Raw genomic sequence first — 17,642 nt, forward strand, 5'->3', positions numbered from 1 at the left:
GATTGATATCAGTATCTGAGTTTATGAAAGGCATCAGTGAAAGAACAAAGACGTAAGCCATTTAAAAGGAAGTTTTATTGTGACATGTTGAGACATGTCTGTGGCAATTTAGGCAGTCAGAAAATGAGCAGATTACAGGAAGGCAGAACATGCTATAACAAAGTTGCAGTTTTATCCTTTTGAGCTTTTATCTTCTGTCTCTCATAGAACATGTGAAATCCAGAGATGTAGACAACTTTTTGAAAATCTCTGGGAGATTTTCCAGAAAATTTGTTTCCACAATAAGCTAGTGCTGGTGTACCACATCTTTGTGTTTCTACTGGTGAAAACTGAGTTTGATTAACTGGNCTAGTGCTGGTGTACCACATCTTTGTGTTTCTACTGGTGAAAACTGAGTTTGATTAACTGGATCCTTCTTAGAGCCATTTAAGTGTTAGGCCATTGCAAATAACTAATTTTATCTGAAGCTATTGAGGGACAAGATGACCAACCACCACTCTAGGTGTTGCAAGTGCCATGTTTTATATTGTGGTGTTAGCTTTGTTTTTGATTAGCTTAATTACAGACCAAAAAAAAATAAAAAATAAAAAATCTGAACTTTATCACCAACAACATGTGGAATAAGCTCAATGCTCCTGATTTATTTTCGCCACTTGTTAGCAGTAAATTTTTGTCTAAATGTTGTATTTTTATACAGTTTTCCAGCACTGAGGATTGATAAGTCGATTAGGACTGTGATGCATTAAAAAATGATTGTTGTTTCAGCACAAATAATCTGAAGGAATACAATAAAAGCTCCCAATATTAGGACATACATTTGCAAAAATAGTGAAAACCAATGTGGTTTACGTAATGAACTATCTTGCTGGAATTTGATCCTCAACAAAATCACTGAATAAAACAAAGCGAAAATCAAACATTTAGTTCATAAGACGAGATAGGGATGTAATGACATAGCTTAGCTCCCANCTCTAACCATGCTCATTAATAATGTATGGCACAGAAAAACTCTGACCAGTGCATCCATAAGCAACTAAAATCTAACCCCGTTTGATTTTCATCCCATTATTGTTCCAACGTCAACATCTGCATGAAGCCGAATAAACCCACAAAAGCAGGTTAGAAAACCCACTTAAAAGTTTCATTTTGTTTGAAGAACGGCAGCGGAGGCAAAATACATCAACAGAAACAAAAGTAAAAGTAACACAGTTTGGTTCTTTATTAAGGTCAGGAGAGGTCCTGTAATATCCAGCAGCTCAGCTGCAATCACTCCTCTGCTTTCTCGTGCTGGTTTCTACACCAGACTTCAATGTAATTCCTCCAGGGTGAAACGTGGTGCAGGGTGGGCTGATGATGCCAGCATGTCTGGGAAGAACAAAGGATGTATCACACCTCGTCTCCTCTGCTCGCCATCTCCTTCTTCTTCATCAGATCATTAGTGGGAGTTAAAGTCAGGTATGGCTCTAATTATAAGCAAGTTTGATGAAAAAAAGAAAAAAAATCTGCATTCAATTCAAGATGTGGATCATTAAAATATAAGTATTAAAGATATATGGAGTTACTCTAAGTAGAATAAACAATAAATAAGCGATTGGTTTGAGGCTATGTACACTAAAAACCATGAGTCAACAACAACCAAAAAAGAAAGAAAAAAAAAAAAAGACTGAATGTGCCAGAGATCCAACGATCCTGCTGTTTTAACTGCTCAGCTTTGTGACCTGCTGGTATATGGGCTTTTATTAAAACAAAACACCACATCAGCGGTACTCCACAACCAGCTTTTACTCTTTAGAAGTGTTTCGTACCTATCTGGGAACAATTTCAAGTCAGAGTGGATCAAAAGCTGGAAAGTTGGGATTTACTACAGCAGCAGATGTATCAGATTTTTTTTCCTACTTAGTAATGGTCTGTTCAGTTATTTCTCCAGGAAATGTTTTTTTTTTTGGTTTTTTTTTGGTGTAATTAGAAATGTCCTGAAAATTGGCTGGTGACTAAAATCTGTTTGACCTTGACTTAACTTAAAACACTACTTTTTTACCAATCAGTGAACAAAACATAATTCAACACTACTGTGTTGTAGTAATAAATACACTGTTGTTGACACCTATTACTGACAGAAGAAACTGATTGATATCAGTATCTGAGTTTATGAAAGGCATCAGTGAAAGAACAAAGACGTAAGCCATTTAAAAGGAAGTTTTATTGTGACATGTTGAGACATGTCTGTGGCAATTTAGGCAGTCAGAAAATGAGCAGATTACAGGAAGGCAGAACATGCTATAACAAAGTTGCAGTTTTATCCTTTTGAGCTTTTATCTTCTCATAGAACATGTGAAATCCAGAGATGTAGACAACTTTTTGAAAATCTCTAGGAGATTTTCCAGAAAATTTGTTTCCCCACTAAACTAGTGCTGGTGTACCACATCTTTGTGTTTCTACTGGTGAAAACTGAGTTTGATTAACTGGATCCTTCTTAGAGCCATTTAAGTGTTAGGCCATTGCAAATAACTAATTTTATCTGAAGCTATTGAGGGACAAGATGACCAACCACCACTCTAGGTGTTGCAAGTGCCATGTTTTATATTGTGGTGTTAGCTTTGTTTTTGATTAGCTTAATTACAGACCAAAAAAAAATAAAAAATAAAAAATCTGAACTTTATCACCAACAACATGTGGAATAAGCTCAATGCTCCTGATTTATTTTCGCCACTTGTTAGCAGTAAATTTTTGTCTAAATGTTGTATTTTTATACAGTTTTCCAGCACTGAGGATTGATAAGTCGATTAGGACTGTGATGCATTAAAAAATGATTGTTGTTTCAGCACAAATAATCTGAAGGAATACAATAAAAGCTCCCAATATTAGGACATACATTTGCAAAAATAGTGAAAACCAATGTGGTTTACGTAGTGAACTATCTTTCTGGAATTTGATCCTCACTGAATAAAACAAAGCGAAAATCAAACATTTAGTTCATAAGACGAGATAGGGATGTAATGACATAGCTTAGCTCCCACGTTATGGAAAATAAAACAGTTTTTACTGATGTCTTTACCGTTTTAGCAGTTTCCTGACATCTATGTAAGGAAACCTACATAGAACTTTTTGAAAATCTCTGGGAGATTTTCAAAAACTCTCCCAGTGGATCAGTTCCACTTTCAGCTCTGGAACTGATCGACTCAATGTCCATTCCTGACTGTTGACATATCGACCCTGTACAGATAAAATTCCCGCCTCCTTTGTTTGTCTAATGCAATCCTGATTTTTGAAAGCTTAACTACATGTCAGGAGGACTCGATAAAGCTTCCTGAATGCTGTTCCTATTTTTGCTTATATTACAGCTCTCAAAGAAAAACTGGAATTGGCTAAATTGTATATGTGCAGGTCAAAGCTTGATCAACACTGTTGTTTGGAGATCAGGGAATTCCGTTTACTGCAACTGTGGGATCTGATCATAAATGTTTTCTTTTACTGTTCAGAAATGATTGGCAAACCTCTTTCCAACAGCATGACCTTGTTGCTGACCACTGCTTTTTTGGAACACTTCATTTTAGCTTTCACAAGCAGTTTAACAAAGTTCCAATTAACACCTCAGATTCATCGAGAGAAGCAGTTACATTCGAAGCATCTGAGGTCACCGCAGCAAGTTTGCCTTTCAAGTCACTGCTGTGAATTGGTATTCAGTTGGAAGTTTTTGTTGTTTTCAAAGAGACACAGCAGCAATTTAACCACAAAGAGATCGACTGGTACAATACAGGAGTGGAGCTTTAGAGGGCATTAGACCATAAGAGGATGTTAGCTGTGCATTTGGCAGTTGCTGTGCCTGTGTGCTCCACTGGCGGGTGGGATCAGACCCAGGATGTGTCACCAGTCTAGCCCAAAACTGTCACTCATCTCACTTCCTGCAGCAAGCCACCTTACATCTCCATGCCAACACATCTCATTAAAAGAAAAAAGAAAAAAGTCGCCAACTATGTGCCAGCAGAAAAGTCCGGCCAATTTTCTCACATGTGCCTTCTCGTGTGAATTGCAAAACCTGTGCTACATGGACATGGCATGCTTTTTCGATGACATTTTCAATCTGTCAGTATGACGAAACCACTGAAGACGAATCAACAGCTGGACTGCAAGAAGCAAAAAGAAAATGTTACTCACCACTTTCAGCTCTGGAACTGATCGACTCAATGTCCATTCCTGACTGTTGACGAATGAGTCTGCAAACAACACAACAAATGAATTATTAACGCACAATAACTGTAGTTTACACCCAAATGGTTGAGTATGTTTTATGATTGACACGTCAGCCGCCATACCCTGTTGATAAAACAAAGCTTATCAGCTCAGGACAATTCTTTCAATTCTTTTTGACAAAATCTGTGGTAAACTACAGAAGCATGTACTAACTGATGAAAATGGGCCTCCCATTAGGTGCCTATCACTGCAGCGCCACAATAATGATTTTTGTAGCTGGATCCAAAGGCTTTATTTTTGGAAAAACCAACACAATCCCTTTTCATGTCTTTTATATTGCAACATTAGTATTGTGAAATCAATTTTTAAAATCATCTCCTCCATTTAAAGGTCCCTTTTTTTACACTGGTTTGAGATTTGTAATAATATATAGCAATTAAATACAGTCTGTAGTGTTGAAGTGTGTCTATAAGCTCAGGCCTTTCGAATGCAAATTTTCAGTGACCGAGTTCCTGGTCATTAATGGCATCTTTAGCATACAGTGCTGCTCTAACCATTTGAGTCAGTTATGTGGAAGAAGGACCCTGGTCCTCGAGAACTTGAGTTTGAGACCCCTGTGTTTGCTTTATTATGAAATTCCAATCTACCACTTGTTGATCACAGTTAGAGGCCCAGCTGACTGGGATTTTTACCAATTACATGGAATGTAAATAATGAATTGACATGCTGATATATCTCTTGCTTCATTATATATTTTCAATTTTTTTCTTGTTAGAAATAACTTTGCCCTGATCTGAGATTCTTTTGCTGTTGAAATGAAAAAAAAATGTCTAAGATTGATTATCAATGTTTTCTCTTCATTGGGTTATTATAAAAGCCTCCAAAACATACAGAGCATAAATAGGAATTCAAGATACCGAGACACTAATATAGTTATCATTGTTTTTGACAGAGTACAAAGGAGCCAACCATGTTTTAAAGCCACAACTTAGAAATTTAAGGTACTTTCTGACAAAATCTTTAGGTCTTAATCTTAGATCAAAAAGTCATTGCAATTGAGACAAAATAAAACTAAATAGTTTCAGAGTGATGAGGCTTCATGATAAGAAGAACAGCAACTCGTGGCATTCTCATACCACACTGCATATTCAGGAAGATTCATTTATTCAAACCAAAGGGTAACCTGACAACAGAAAACATGGTTTGCGCAATACACAAACTACGGCTAAATACCCTTTTTTGATAAGGATTAAATGTGCCAATTATCAGGCTTGACCGAACCTGTTCGGTTTAACAGTGACATTTGGAAACTAGATGATAGATTTTTGAAAACGTACAGACGGGAGGATTACCATAAAGAACAATGGAATCTAACAGCACTAAAAACACAAACGACAACGCCACAAGCTGAGCCTGTTTCCCACAGAGAGGAACTATGTGTCATAATAACAGATAGAACAAAGGCTCTCCTAGTTTGGATCATGGTGTTCTCACAATCTGGACCAACCCAGGGAAGCTGCAGTCTCCAATGCAGGAACCCAGACACTACGTCTCCAAGGCAACAGAATTTGACCACCTCCTGTCTTTTACACATGTCTCAACCATAACAATTAAAGTACTCATCCACCATCATTACTGTAATACTTTGTTGCAGCAACAGTGATTTCCTTTTGTGCCTCAGGTGAGAAGGACTTTTAGACTGAGGACTGATGAAATAAACTATGTGCTAGGTCCTGCTGTTACAAGGAACCTCTTAATTTTCTTTGCACAATGCATGACATATGTGTGAATGATTCATAAGCCAAACAGACCGGAGCCAACAATTGTTTTACCTACTACAATTACCCCCTGCTAAAATGTTTACTGATTCCTGACCTCCGTTTAGCCTCACACTGCTTTTAGATGTCTCACTTGTTATGGGAGAGAGCTTTTCACTAACCATTGTGTAAGGCAGGCTAGTCTTTAAACAGCACACCTCCCGCTAAGCCCTCACAGTGTGGGTTTGACATGTTGTAACATGAACGAAGTCTGCTGAGGAGCAGGTAGCTCAAAGTATGTTACAGCAGACTGATCAGATAAAGCTGTCCCCTTGTTTTCTTACATTTCCTGTTGTTTCCTATTTCCTTTGAGTTAATCAAGCAGCGGCTGGACACACTGTAGTGTGCTCATTTTTTGTTTTTTTGAGACAGCATTTGAACATTTTCCCATTTTGTCAACCAACAACTACAATGTGTTTTTACTGACCAATACAAGAGTTTGTAAAATTGTGAAGTGGTTTTCAAAACATTTTCCCAAATAGAACTATGAAAAGAGTGACATGCATATCTATTCAGTTCCATTTATCATAATAACTGAAGAAAGACCACTGCAAGCAATTGCTTTTAGAGGTCACTTAATTAATTAAATATAATTTATATTTTTCTATACATGTGTACAATGTCACGATACTTTGAGCTGAATGCTCATTTATGTGTGTTTGCTAGAGAATATTAGTGAACAAGCAGTGTGAAGACCAAGAAACAAACCACAGAGATCAGGGAGAAAGTTGTGTGTAAAGCAAAGTTATGTTTTAAAATGTTCCATGGAGCACTGTTCGATCCATAATCCAGGCTGGGCAAGAACTGAATTAAAAATATGTTGACAGGAGTATTAGTAATGACTCCACAAATCATCCATTTACAGAGAAGTTTCAAAACGAAAGCCATTGTTGGAAAAAAAAAATACATTGCAAGTCATGTTTGCAGTTGATCACAAGCCAGTTTGAGGACACAGTAAACTTGTAGAAGATGAGACAAAAAAATAACTTTTTGGATTACATGCAAAATGCTTAGTGGCAGAAAAAAAACAAACAAAAAAAAACTATCACTGCACATCTCTGTTATATGTATATAGGTATCATGAAAGAGGATAATTTTTTTTCAACAGGGACAGGGAAAATGTGCAAAGCTAATTGATGGATATAATAATATGCAGCTAACAGAGTTAGCTGCATATTATTATAGATTTTATAGATTGGGACATAGGCTCACATTCTAACAGAATAATTACTAAATATATAGTTGGGTTTTCATGTAATGTGATCAACATGGAAAGTGAAAATTGACGTTTACACATGTTCTCCAATTATTTTATTGTGTTTGAACTCTAAAAATAGTTTAAACACTATTTTGAACTAAAGTTCACTATTTTGAACTATTGTGTTCAAAATATAGTTCAAAGGGGCCAATATTTTTTGGTCCCTTTATAAAGCAGATAGAGATGTACCTAAAATCTCCTGCAGCTATATTTGGAATTAATGTCCGTCACATATATATCTGTTTAAACAACTGGTCTACATAGAAATCCAATGAAAACAATGAAAAACAACTTACCTTTACCAAGTGAAAAACGCTAGATTGGATGACCAAGTATTTTTTCCTCTACCTTAGAAATCTCTCAAGAATTCACAAGATACTCTTCCTCAGCAGACAGCTCTATCATTGAGGAGAGATACAGTACAATTACTACTAAAATAAAGAGCTCTAATTGAATCCTTGTGCTCTTTGTTACATCATCCTTTAAATATGATCATCCCCACATTGCTGTGTCCAGAATGCCAAGGGAAACAGAGAGCCCCATAATTTCTGATGCCAACAGAGGACACACGGTTTCTTTGTCTCTCTCTCAGGAAAACTATGTTGCCGACTAACATGAGATGTCCTCCGAGTCTTAGGACTCTGAACTACAGCTGCCCTAATTTTTTTTTTTTTTCACTTTCACAAGGGTACATAATTTAGCAGCAAATTTGTGCAAATGCTTGTTATGAGTGTGCATGTGCACGTTTGTGTGTGTGTGTGTGTGCGTGTGTGTGTGTTTGTGTGTGTGTATATTTATACTGTGGAACATAAGTGGGTTTTGGAATGAGAGAGAACAGCTCTGAGGTCTACACTTACACACTGACTTTCCAACCAGGCCATTCCGCCATCAGAAATTACAGGCTGAGAATTCATCATGCAAACTACTTCAATCGCTTGCCAACCTCACGACCAAGTTTCTCCGTCTGGCTTCTTTTATCACGGTGTCCTCTCCAAAATTGGCCTGTAGCATCTTTCTTCTCCGTGCTGTTTTTCAAAAATACACATCCACTGACAAAATAACCAAGGAATGCTCTCATCTACTGGGATGTATTCCCAAAACTCAACCTGTAATTTCTCTCAAAGGGGACAGATAAGTAGCAAACACAATTATGCATGGCCAGTCTTGAGGAGTCTGGAGAACCAACTTTACTTAAAGCTCATCAAGCACTTTCCAGACACAGATCAGTCAGTTCTCTGGAAATACACAGACTATTCCATTTCAGATAACATTAACATAACATTAGCAAAAGTTGCTTTTTTAGACATGATTTTTCAACAGCTGTCTCAGGTTTTATTGTTAAAAAGAAAATCCATCAGATGCTACAAGCAGCAATCAGTGCAAGAAAGCCAACTACTATTAATCAAAAATGAATATGAAATTATTCAAAACCTTACACATGTACAATGCCTCACAAAAGTTTTCATACTCAGATTTTTTTTTCATCGTGTAACCACCAAACTGCAATGTATTTCATTTTGATTTTATTTGGCTGGAAAGAGTAGTCAACAACAGCAGACAAAAGAGTGTGTTATGTATATTTTAAATGCAGCACAAGTGAGTCAGTGGCTGAATTTCCTCCCCAACTTGCCAAACAAATCAAGAAGAAAGATTTTAAGAACCAGTGATGCGTTTTAAAAACAATATCCTCAGCTTGCAAGATCTTACACAACTCTGTTCAATCCAACATCGATTCAGTTGAGTTCAGTTTATTTATATTACACCAATACACAATAAAGGAATCGCAACATAACAGCAAACCATCCAAAACATGGACAGGCTAGAGTGAGAACCACGCAGCATGTCTCACAGCAAACACATAGAAGAATGTTGTTTGGGTCAGAGGAGGCATACATTTTACATTTTAGCCTCCATGCAAAACAATATCTGTTTCCTACTGAAAATGCCATCCTCAGGGTAAGATATGGTGATGTATTAAGCTGTGGGGATGTTTTTGTTCAGCAGGTGAGGAAGATTTACGGAGAGAAAATATTGCAAGAAACCCTGTTGAAGGCTGTAAAATACCTGAATTGAGGTACTGGCTTGACTCTGCAGCCAAATCAACAATAGAATGGTTTAGATAAACATATTAGTCAGCCTATGTCCATACCCAAATTTTACTTTATATACGTATGACTACTTGAGATGGTGTTCATCAAAGGTCTGTACTCTGAGTGAGTTTGAGCTGTAGTTTGAAAAAAAGAAAAAAAAGAAAAGGAAAACAAAAACCATATTGCTCTAAAGCAAAGCTGGTAGAGACATACCCCAGAAACATTGTAGCCCTAAATGCAGTAAAAGATGGTTCTACAGAGTACTGACTAAGGCTGGCAGAATACCTTTTTTTCCAAGGAATTTTGAATTATTTGTTTAAAATATCAAAACTGCATTTTTTTGCTCCCACTTTACAATGATCCACTACTATGTTAGTTTATAAAAGCACAAAACAATAGATTGAGGTTTATGTTTAAAACATAACAAAATGTGAAAACAATGAAGAAGACCTTTGAATAAAAACGGAAGCCTAAGTGTTAAAAAGAGCTCAAACTTTTTTTCCTGAAACTGTTTCAGAACAGAAGGATCCAGGTATCCTAGCAAACAAAAGTTACAAAGAACAAAATGTACTCTAGCTGAGATTTGCAGGGACAGACGCTGAAAGACGAGTTGCAGCCACTTGGCAGATTTCTTCACTTTGCATATTTTACATGTGATATTTCAACATTTCACTTACTCCATAGCCCCTGCAGCAGTGCAGCATTGTCACCGTGTTAAGAGTTTATGTTCAGAACATAACTACCCACTGTGGAATTATTTCTTCCTTTTTAATTTGCAGACTTGGAAGCAGGGAGACAGAATCAAAAGGCAAGATGAAGTTAAAACAGGAATCACTGTTGGCAGAAATTTACAGGGAGTGATATCAAATGAGACAGCAGAGGGAATTCCATCCTCATGAAGAGCTTTTATGTCAGATTCAGGAAAAGCATACATGGATCTACACAAAGTCAAGGGGAATTTTCTTCAAAGTGTTCAAAAGTCAGCATGCGTTTGAACAAATCCCTATCACAACTCCTGGTAGGGTGTTGCTTTATATATTCCAATCTTAAATAGATATGTGCACTGCAGACTGTGTCAGCCACTCGAAGACCCCTGTGGAGCCTCTTGTCTCAATGCATGGCCCACTGATCACTGCTCGGTACGCAGGTACGACAGAGTTGCTTTGTTCATCCACAAATAGGGATGGGGCTTGGGGGGTTCGGAGACAGCACCACACTCACCTAAAGTCCCTTCCCCCTAAAACTCACTGTGTGTATGTGTTCGGTTTTAGTCGAACTGGGCTTCAGCTTTCTGGATTTAATTTAAGAACAAGCACTTAGGCAGGTAGCGACAGGCGCCGAGTCCCGCCCAGGGCATTGAACACTCAGCTTTGCTCAGGTTGATCGGCGCACCTACATTCCTGATGCCTGACTGAGGCTGTGCTGGAATAAATGGTCAAACACTGACTGTCAACCCACCACAAATGTGTAAGTATCCGTGGTAACATTTCATGGGAGAAAACAAACAAAGGAGTTCAACAGGGCACTTTAAGTACTTTGTATAACCTAAATATATTGCTTCAGTTTTTGACATAACGAGTGGGTTAACATCGGATATATGATACCTCATGTCAAGGAAGTTCATTAGTCATCACGGTCTAATTTTGTCTTCAGAGAAAAGTTGGAAGTACAAGTTCATGTACAGGAAGCAACAAATCTTAAACTGGAGCCATTAATACAGAAAGTTACAAACAGTTGCCTCTTTTCTGGCTGCTCTTTCAGACCACTGGACAAACACACTCCACTGTCAGAGTTAACCTTTAAACACTGTGCTTAAGTCGTTTTCTCCACTCCCCATCATTATTGCATGTAAGCCCTCCTAATATAGCTCTGCAAGACTGCCAAATGCATCCTCATTACTGCTACTGACTGTTTTAATGTGGCTGCTTTAAGCTGCATTTCCGACAGAGTGTTATCAAGAGATAGTGCGGTACACCGCCCAGCTGCCTCACTCTTAAACAAGCTAGGTTGTATTCTGGTTTCATTTTATTTTACTTTCCTACCCATTTACTCAAGATTAAAAAAAATCTTCTATACGCAATATGTAAAAGCTATGAAACAGTGTACAAAGAGGAGGGCTACCCATGAAAAACAATGGAAAGATGAAGCACCCAAAATAGAATTTTAAGAGGACTCTCTGGCAGACATTTTTGAACCCCATCCAAACTTACAATTCCCCACATGTTTCTCATTTGCTTGTCCACATTGGGGGAAAATGGAGAGGGGAAGTACCCTTCTGCAATTCTGAAAGCTGTAACTTTCTTTGGAGTGAATGATGGTCTATGAATGGAGAGTGGAGCAATAAAAGAATATCCACACTCTTGCAGGACTTACCTTGACCTTTGTGGTAGTCTGTGCCTGCCAGAGTCTCTATGGTGATTGGCTGTGCCTTAGTATTCCCAGGTTGGGGATGCTGGCCATTGTCTTTGTTATGGGGCTGCTGGGATTCACATTTTGGCTGCTCTTTCCTCCTGAAATGTCTGGCTATGAGCTGCCACAAGCTTCGTTCTTCCTGCACTGGTTTGGAAGATAATTTTGTAGGACACAGGGGTACCTCCATTACCTTGGTTTTCCCCCTGCTGTGGTACTGAATGTACTGCATGCCCCCATCGTCTGTGGGTTCACATGAAGCTGGGAGCGTTTTTCCTGTGAGATACGAGAATGGCCGTGGAGGCATTGTTGTCTCCTCTCCAGAACTATTAATTTGAGAGTACTCCCTTGACTCCCCCTCAAGCCCCAGATTGACTTTCTCACGTGGTCGAGTCCTCCTGATTCGCAAACTGAAGCTCCGTTTTAGAGAGGTCAGTGTAGTTTTGGAAGCATCGGATTTGTTGGATTTTATGAAAGATGCAGTATCCTTGTCCGTGTCTTTATTCCTATCTTGAGATGTTTTCCCAAACAGTTTCCAACGAAAGCCACCTTTAAAAAATCCTCCTCCATTATTGTCTGTGCGGTTACAGTTTGTTTGGCTGTCAATATAATCATCAGAGCCTTTCTTTCGTAGTTCCAATACCGTCATGCTAACAGGCCTGGGTTTCCCTGTCCTTTGTCGGGACCGGAGAGGCACATCTGCAGATCCTGATGACCTTTGAGCCAACACAGAGTTGAGGCCATCTACTACCCACAGTTCAGACTTCCTGCTCCTCTGCTGCTCGTTATTTTGCAAAACTCCTTCCCCTTTGCAGAGGTCATGGGGCTGCTGTTCTGACAGAACCGGGCCCTGGCCTGGCAAAATGCAAAAACTCCTTGGCCTCCCAAGCAGCCTTTCTTGATCCAGGTGAGAATCTATTTGCTGCTCAACTGGGTTGCCATACATACTCATCGTTCTCCTGCTGAGCAAGGCTTCATTCTGTTTCGGCCTCCGTAACACGGCCCGCGGTAAAGATCTGTCCTCTTCAATGGTGGCATGACCCCCGTGGACCAGCCTTTCAACACGTACGGTGACGGAGCATGGCGGTGAACTCTGAATATGTTGCTTCTGGGTATCCGCCTGAGCTGTTAACTCTACCATATCTCTATTGCATTTTGAGTTGTTAGAGGGTTGTTTCAAAAACCTGTCTGTCTTCATTTTTCTCTCCACCTCCTCCTCCTCCAGAATTACCTCCTCTTTGGAACTTCCATGTCTGCTCGTGCCACTCAGGGAGGGCCAGGTGCCGAGTTTCTGTCGTGCTCTGCCCGGCCTTGGGCTGTTCTCCATTGGCACAAGATTCATTAGCTCTCCCTTTAGGTGGGTATCCTCCACCATGTTGTTAGTGACCCACCCCATGTTGGGCTCAGACGATGCTGCATCTCTGTGTGTTTTCTTCAGGGTAATTGAAAGATGGTAAAACGTTATCCCCTCCTGCTGTTGACGTTCAGTGGCACTCCTCGGGGTCACATCCACGGTTCCACTGCTAAGGAATAGCATCACCCTTGAATCAAACAGATCCACACATATTTTTTCATTCACACACTAAAATAGGCATGAAAGACTGGCCACTCTGCCTGGGAGCTGAAAGTCGCTTCATAAAGTCCTTCATTGAAGCCTAAATTCCTATGCCAGGCATAATCCTTCACCTTTGACATGGAAAAAAAAAGAAAAAAAAACTTCAAACAAGTTAGTGCAATGCCTCACTGCCACCTGCATCCTCTGGCTCCTTTACTAAGCAGACTCCCAAAGGATTTTTCACTCTCCAGCGCCGGTACCTGTCCAGCGTAAAGGATTGCCCAAAAGAAAAACAAGTTCTTTAAGCAAGACATATTTGGAGCAGATAAAAAAGAAACTTGAATCATCCCCCTGTGTTCTTCATCCGTCTTTGTTTGGCAAGTTTACGAACCGTGAGCACTGCTTGCAGTTGGTGCAGACAAACCCCTTAATCTCTGAGTTCTTGCCATGTAGAGCATGAGGGAGTGTGTCTGTGTTTGAACTTTCAGCTGCCTTCCAACCCCTGGGACACACGGAAAACAAGGAGTGGATCCCAGGAGCATTGAACACACCCTCTTTCTTTCTCCAAAGCTGGCAGAAACCCTGGAGATAAAACTAAGCATGAGAGCAAGCGACGCATGAGCTGGTGTAATCAGACAACACTCCACAACAAACATACATGGATAGACGCTTTGTGTTCTTCTGGTCGCTGGCAAAGCACAACAAAGACTGATTCATGTCCATGTTTAGTGGAAAGATGGAGAATAAAGTATAACAAACGGTGATATACTTTGCACATTTCTGCGTGTGTGTTTTACCAACTGTACATGATCTGTATAAATAAATGCTAATACACACGTACTGCTTAGGGTTTGCACACCAAATTGTGATAATTTTAACAAGATTTACTTCTGCATCTTTGGAAACCTGTGTCGGTAACATGGACCAACCATAAACCACAGAGCAGGCTTCAGGTGTCTCTGACTGCAGCCTACACTCAGTGGGAGAGGCTTAAGCTTAATTCCAAGATTGGATGACAGCTATTTATGGTGAGGAAATGATTCTTTTTAAAGCACTGACAGTAACTGTGCAGGAAATGCTGCTGTGGGCATCATATAAATTATGCTCTGTGCATTGCAACATGACAACATGATTTTAATTCACCATATATTTAATTAAGTTTGAAGACAGAGCTACCTAAATAGAGGGGCAATGAAATTATCCAACATTTTAATTTCTTACCTTAATTTCATAATAGTGCATTGCTTCATTTAGTATGCACAAAGCTGTGCGTTACAAAGATAATTGCAGGATGATAAAGCCAGGTAACTGCTGTAATTACTGCATGGACAGAGCTGGAATGCTGCCCCTCTGTGGTCAATTACAGAACGGATTTAATAATACAAGGGGATGAGAAATCTATTTACATAAGAGTTCTCAATTAGGTACAAGTTTACTAGGAAAACCCTACAATTCCACCAAAATACCCACACAATCCTGCATAATATAAAAAAATGTATATATCTAATTTAAAATAACTATTTATCTGGTTCATTATTGTTGTACTGCCTTAGTCTTTAAAGTGCAGTAGTACAATATATGGACTTTTCAGTCTATGTGTTATGTATATAGCTCTACCCTGGCAATTGACTGGAATATAGGTGTTATGATAAAGGTAGTTTCATATTTATTGATACTGCACACATTATTGTAAAACTGTGTTCATGTATTCCATTTTTAGCAAATTTGAAGTAAAAAAAACACCTTCTTTCAGAAATCTGAGCTGAAAAGTGGGAGGTTTCTACTATTTTGTCTTTTTTATTAACTTAGACAATTGTTGCCTTGTGGTTTAAAGTCCAAAAATGATTTTGACCTCAGATGTCTGAGAAAACTTTAACTTGATGCATTTTTAAAAGGTTTTACATTTCTTGGGAGAAACACAAGACAGTGAAAGAATAAAAGTCAAACAAAAGGTAAAACATTACAAAATAATAATAAAAATAGACAGCGCATAATCTGATAGAAATAAGAGGCTTTATTCTCCCACATTTGGCAGACCAAAACCAACGAGTTTACCCAGAGAAATAGTTTCTGTCTAAAACTAAGGATCTTTTATCTACTGAAGTTCTCCAGCCAGCAATTTGTTGAACTCCCTTTTGCTACAGTAAGGCAATAATGATACCTTTTTGGTCTTGTGCTACAAGGTTTTTAACACCTGCAAATCAAATGTTAAGCATCTTGTTTTATGTATTGCTACTTTACAAATTAGACTGCTTTTTATTAATATTGTCAACAATTGCAAACGGAAGTTATCAAGTCACTGTACATAAGAATTAGCAAATCCTACAGGTTCAGTTTGATTTCACTGGAAAATCAAAATTGTAATTTCACCATTAATGGAGGCCATTAGAAACCACCAGCATTTGTGCTCGTTCAGTGTTCCTTACTATAGCATAGTGAGCATGTTTGTATTTACCTTAAAACTTATATATCACAATTGTTGTATTACTACAGGTAGCCCAAAGAAGCAGTGGTACTTTTAAGATAGTAGGAAAACCGTGGCTTTAATTAAAAGTATGTTTTCAAGCATATTTAAAATAAAACATTTTTTTTCAACGCTGCTTCATAAAGCTACCTGAAAGATCCTTTTAGGCAGCTACACCAGGTTCTCTTCAGTAAAGTGAGAATGAAAACAAAACCATTCCAGCAATTGTTTACAAACAGGCCAAACCACAGAACATTCTTCTTGAGCAGGATATTTTCAGCATTAAGTTAGCTCCCGTTCTCGTCTGACAGCTCGCTTGTGCAGATTTTACCTGAGACTAGAAAGCAGAGGCAGTGACTAAATTGGGTGTCATCATGGAGCAAAATGTCCTTTCCACTCCACTAGACTGAGAGGTGTCAAGTTCGCCTCTGACTCCTAGTGCAGAGCAGCATAGTCAATTTGACCTTCAAAAGCTAATCATAATTTAGCCATTCTACTGATTCTTTCCAACTGGGATTTGACATGTTTGCCACTGACTGTTACTTTAGATATGCTTTCCTGCAAATTAGTTATCTCCAGCATGTTTGTCCTTTGTTGGTTTTGTCCAGTTTGCTAGACAAAAAAGCACCCAAAACCTTTTATACTGTGGTAGCAGTTTCCAGCAGAAGCTAGAGCAGTTACTGGAGCGTCTAACGAAGTGAGCCAAAGAGGTCATGTGCCGTGGCTCACTCTAAGTCGCTTCGCTCTCGTAATTCGTAATACAGGTGTTGGCTAGCAGCAAGAATCACAGAAAGTATTACAGTTAATTCACAATTATGGAGTTTTTGTTGCTGTGGTCCTTTTGTGTCCAGAGATAGTCTGGATTGAGTATGTCCAGGATTTTCTAACACAGCTTCTCCTGTGCATTCTGCACTCTGTTTTCCTTTGTTCAACAGCCTATAGCATCTTCTTTGTAAGCAAATCCTGAAGACTGCCAGGGAAAAATCTTTAGGAAAAACTGTTTTGTCACTTTTCTGATTTTCTACAAATCTCTGTCAACGTGTCGGCCTCGATTATTGCTCATATGCTCTTTATCTCAGATATCTGTGTCAATGCAAAAAACAACAACAAAAAAAACAACAAAAAAAACATGATTTGAATTTTTTTAGCAGCACAGATTTTTTATGACCTTTCCCCATTCTTTCCAACAAAACAGTCAAAAAAAAGCTGCATTACTTTGTCTTCTTTGTGATATTGCAAACAAACAAAACAATCAATTTCCATTACCAAAACACCACCATGTTTTCCGCATAGATATAAAGCCAAATTCACAAATGAAAGGTTAAATTGGTAAAGAGTACTGGGAAATACAATTCATGTATATGTAGGCTGTTAATAAGGTGGTTGATTTACCTTTTAACTGAATTACTCTATTTTTCATCCATTTCTAGTTTTTAGCCTTTTAAATGATATTATTGTCAGCTATATGAAGCTCCTGAAACATTTACTAGCATCCCTTATTACTCTGACTAGATTACATTAAAGGTTTGACTGAAATCTTCTTAAATCTTCAAATCTTTCTATTATTATGATAATCTTTAAAATACCATTAATATAATTTAATATATAACATATATAACATGATATTCAAAGTATTTATTTATTTATTTTTTTTTTTTCAGAATTCCAGAAGAAACATAGGCCCAAACAATGACATTATAATCATATCATTGTTTAGGCCTCTTTTTCCCACTTTTAGGTAGTTTGTCTTGTGCAGACTTTTTTTTTTAAGTGTCTTACTTAGAGCAAGTAAAGCAATGCAATCTATTCAGAAAATCCATTTGTCTTATTCCAAACTGAAATTGCTCATTGGAATAGA

At 38.3% G+C, this 17,642-nt stretch overlaps 1 protein-coding gene across 8 annotated transcripts in view; it reads right to left on the reverse strand.

The window, feature by feature from the left end:
- The window catches only part of agap3 (ArfGAP with GTPase domain, ankyrin repeat and PH domain 3), a 148,767-nt gene that overhangs the window by 75,811 nt on the left and 55,314 nt on the right, over positions 1–17,642 (reverse strand). For 3 of the 8 annotated variants that reach the window (XM_016669732.1, XM_016669735.1, XM_016669736.1), the window contains one exon: positions 4,156–4,214. In XM_016669732.1, the coding sequence (XP_016525218.1) occupies positions 4,156–4,214 (59 nt within the window). Of the gene's footprint in view, positions 1–4,155; positions 4,215–11,729; positions 13,784–17,642 lie in introns of those variants that run through there. The other 5 variants (XM_016669734.1, XM_007548664.2, XM_007548661.2 and 2 more) reach the window with 4 other exon arrangements.

The sequence above is a fragment of the Poecilia formosa genome, unplaced genomic scaffold (assembly GCF_000485575.1).
Source record: "Poecilia formosa unplaced genomic scaffold, Poecilia_formosa-5.1.2 Scaffold27, whole genome shotgun sequence".
Classification (NCBI taxonomy): domain Eukaryota; kingdom Metazoa; phylum Chordata; class Actinopteri; order Cyprinodontiformes; family Poeciliidae; genus Poecilia; species Poecilia formosa.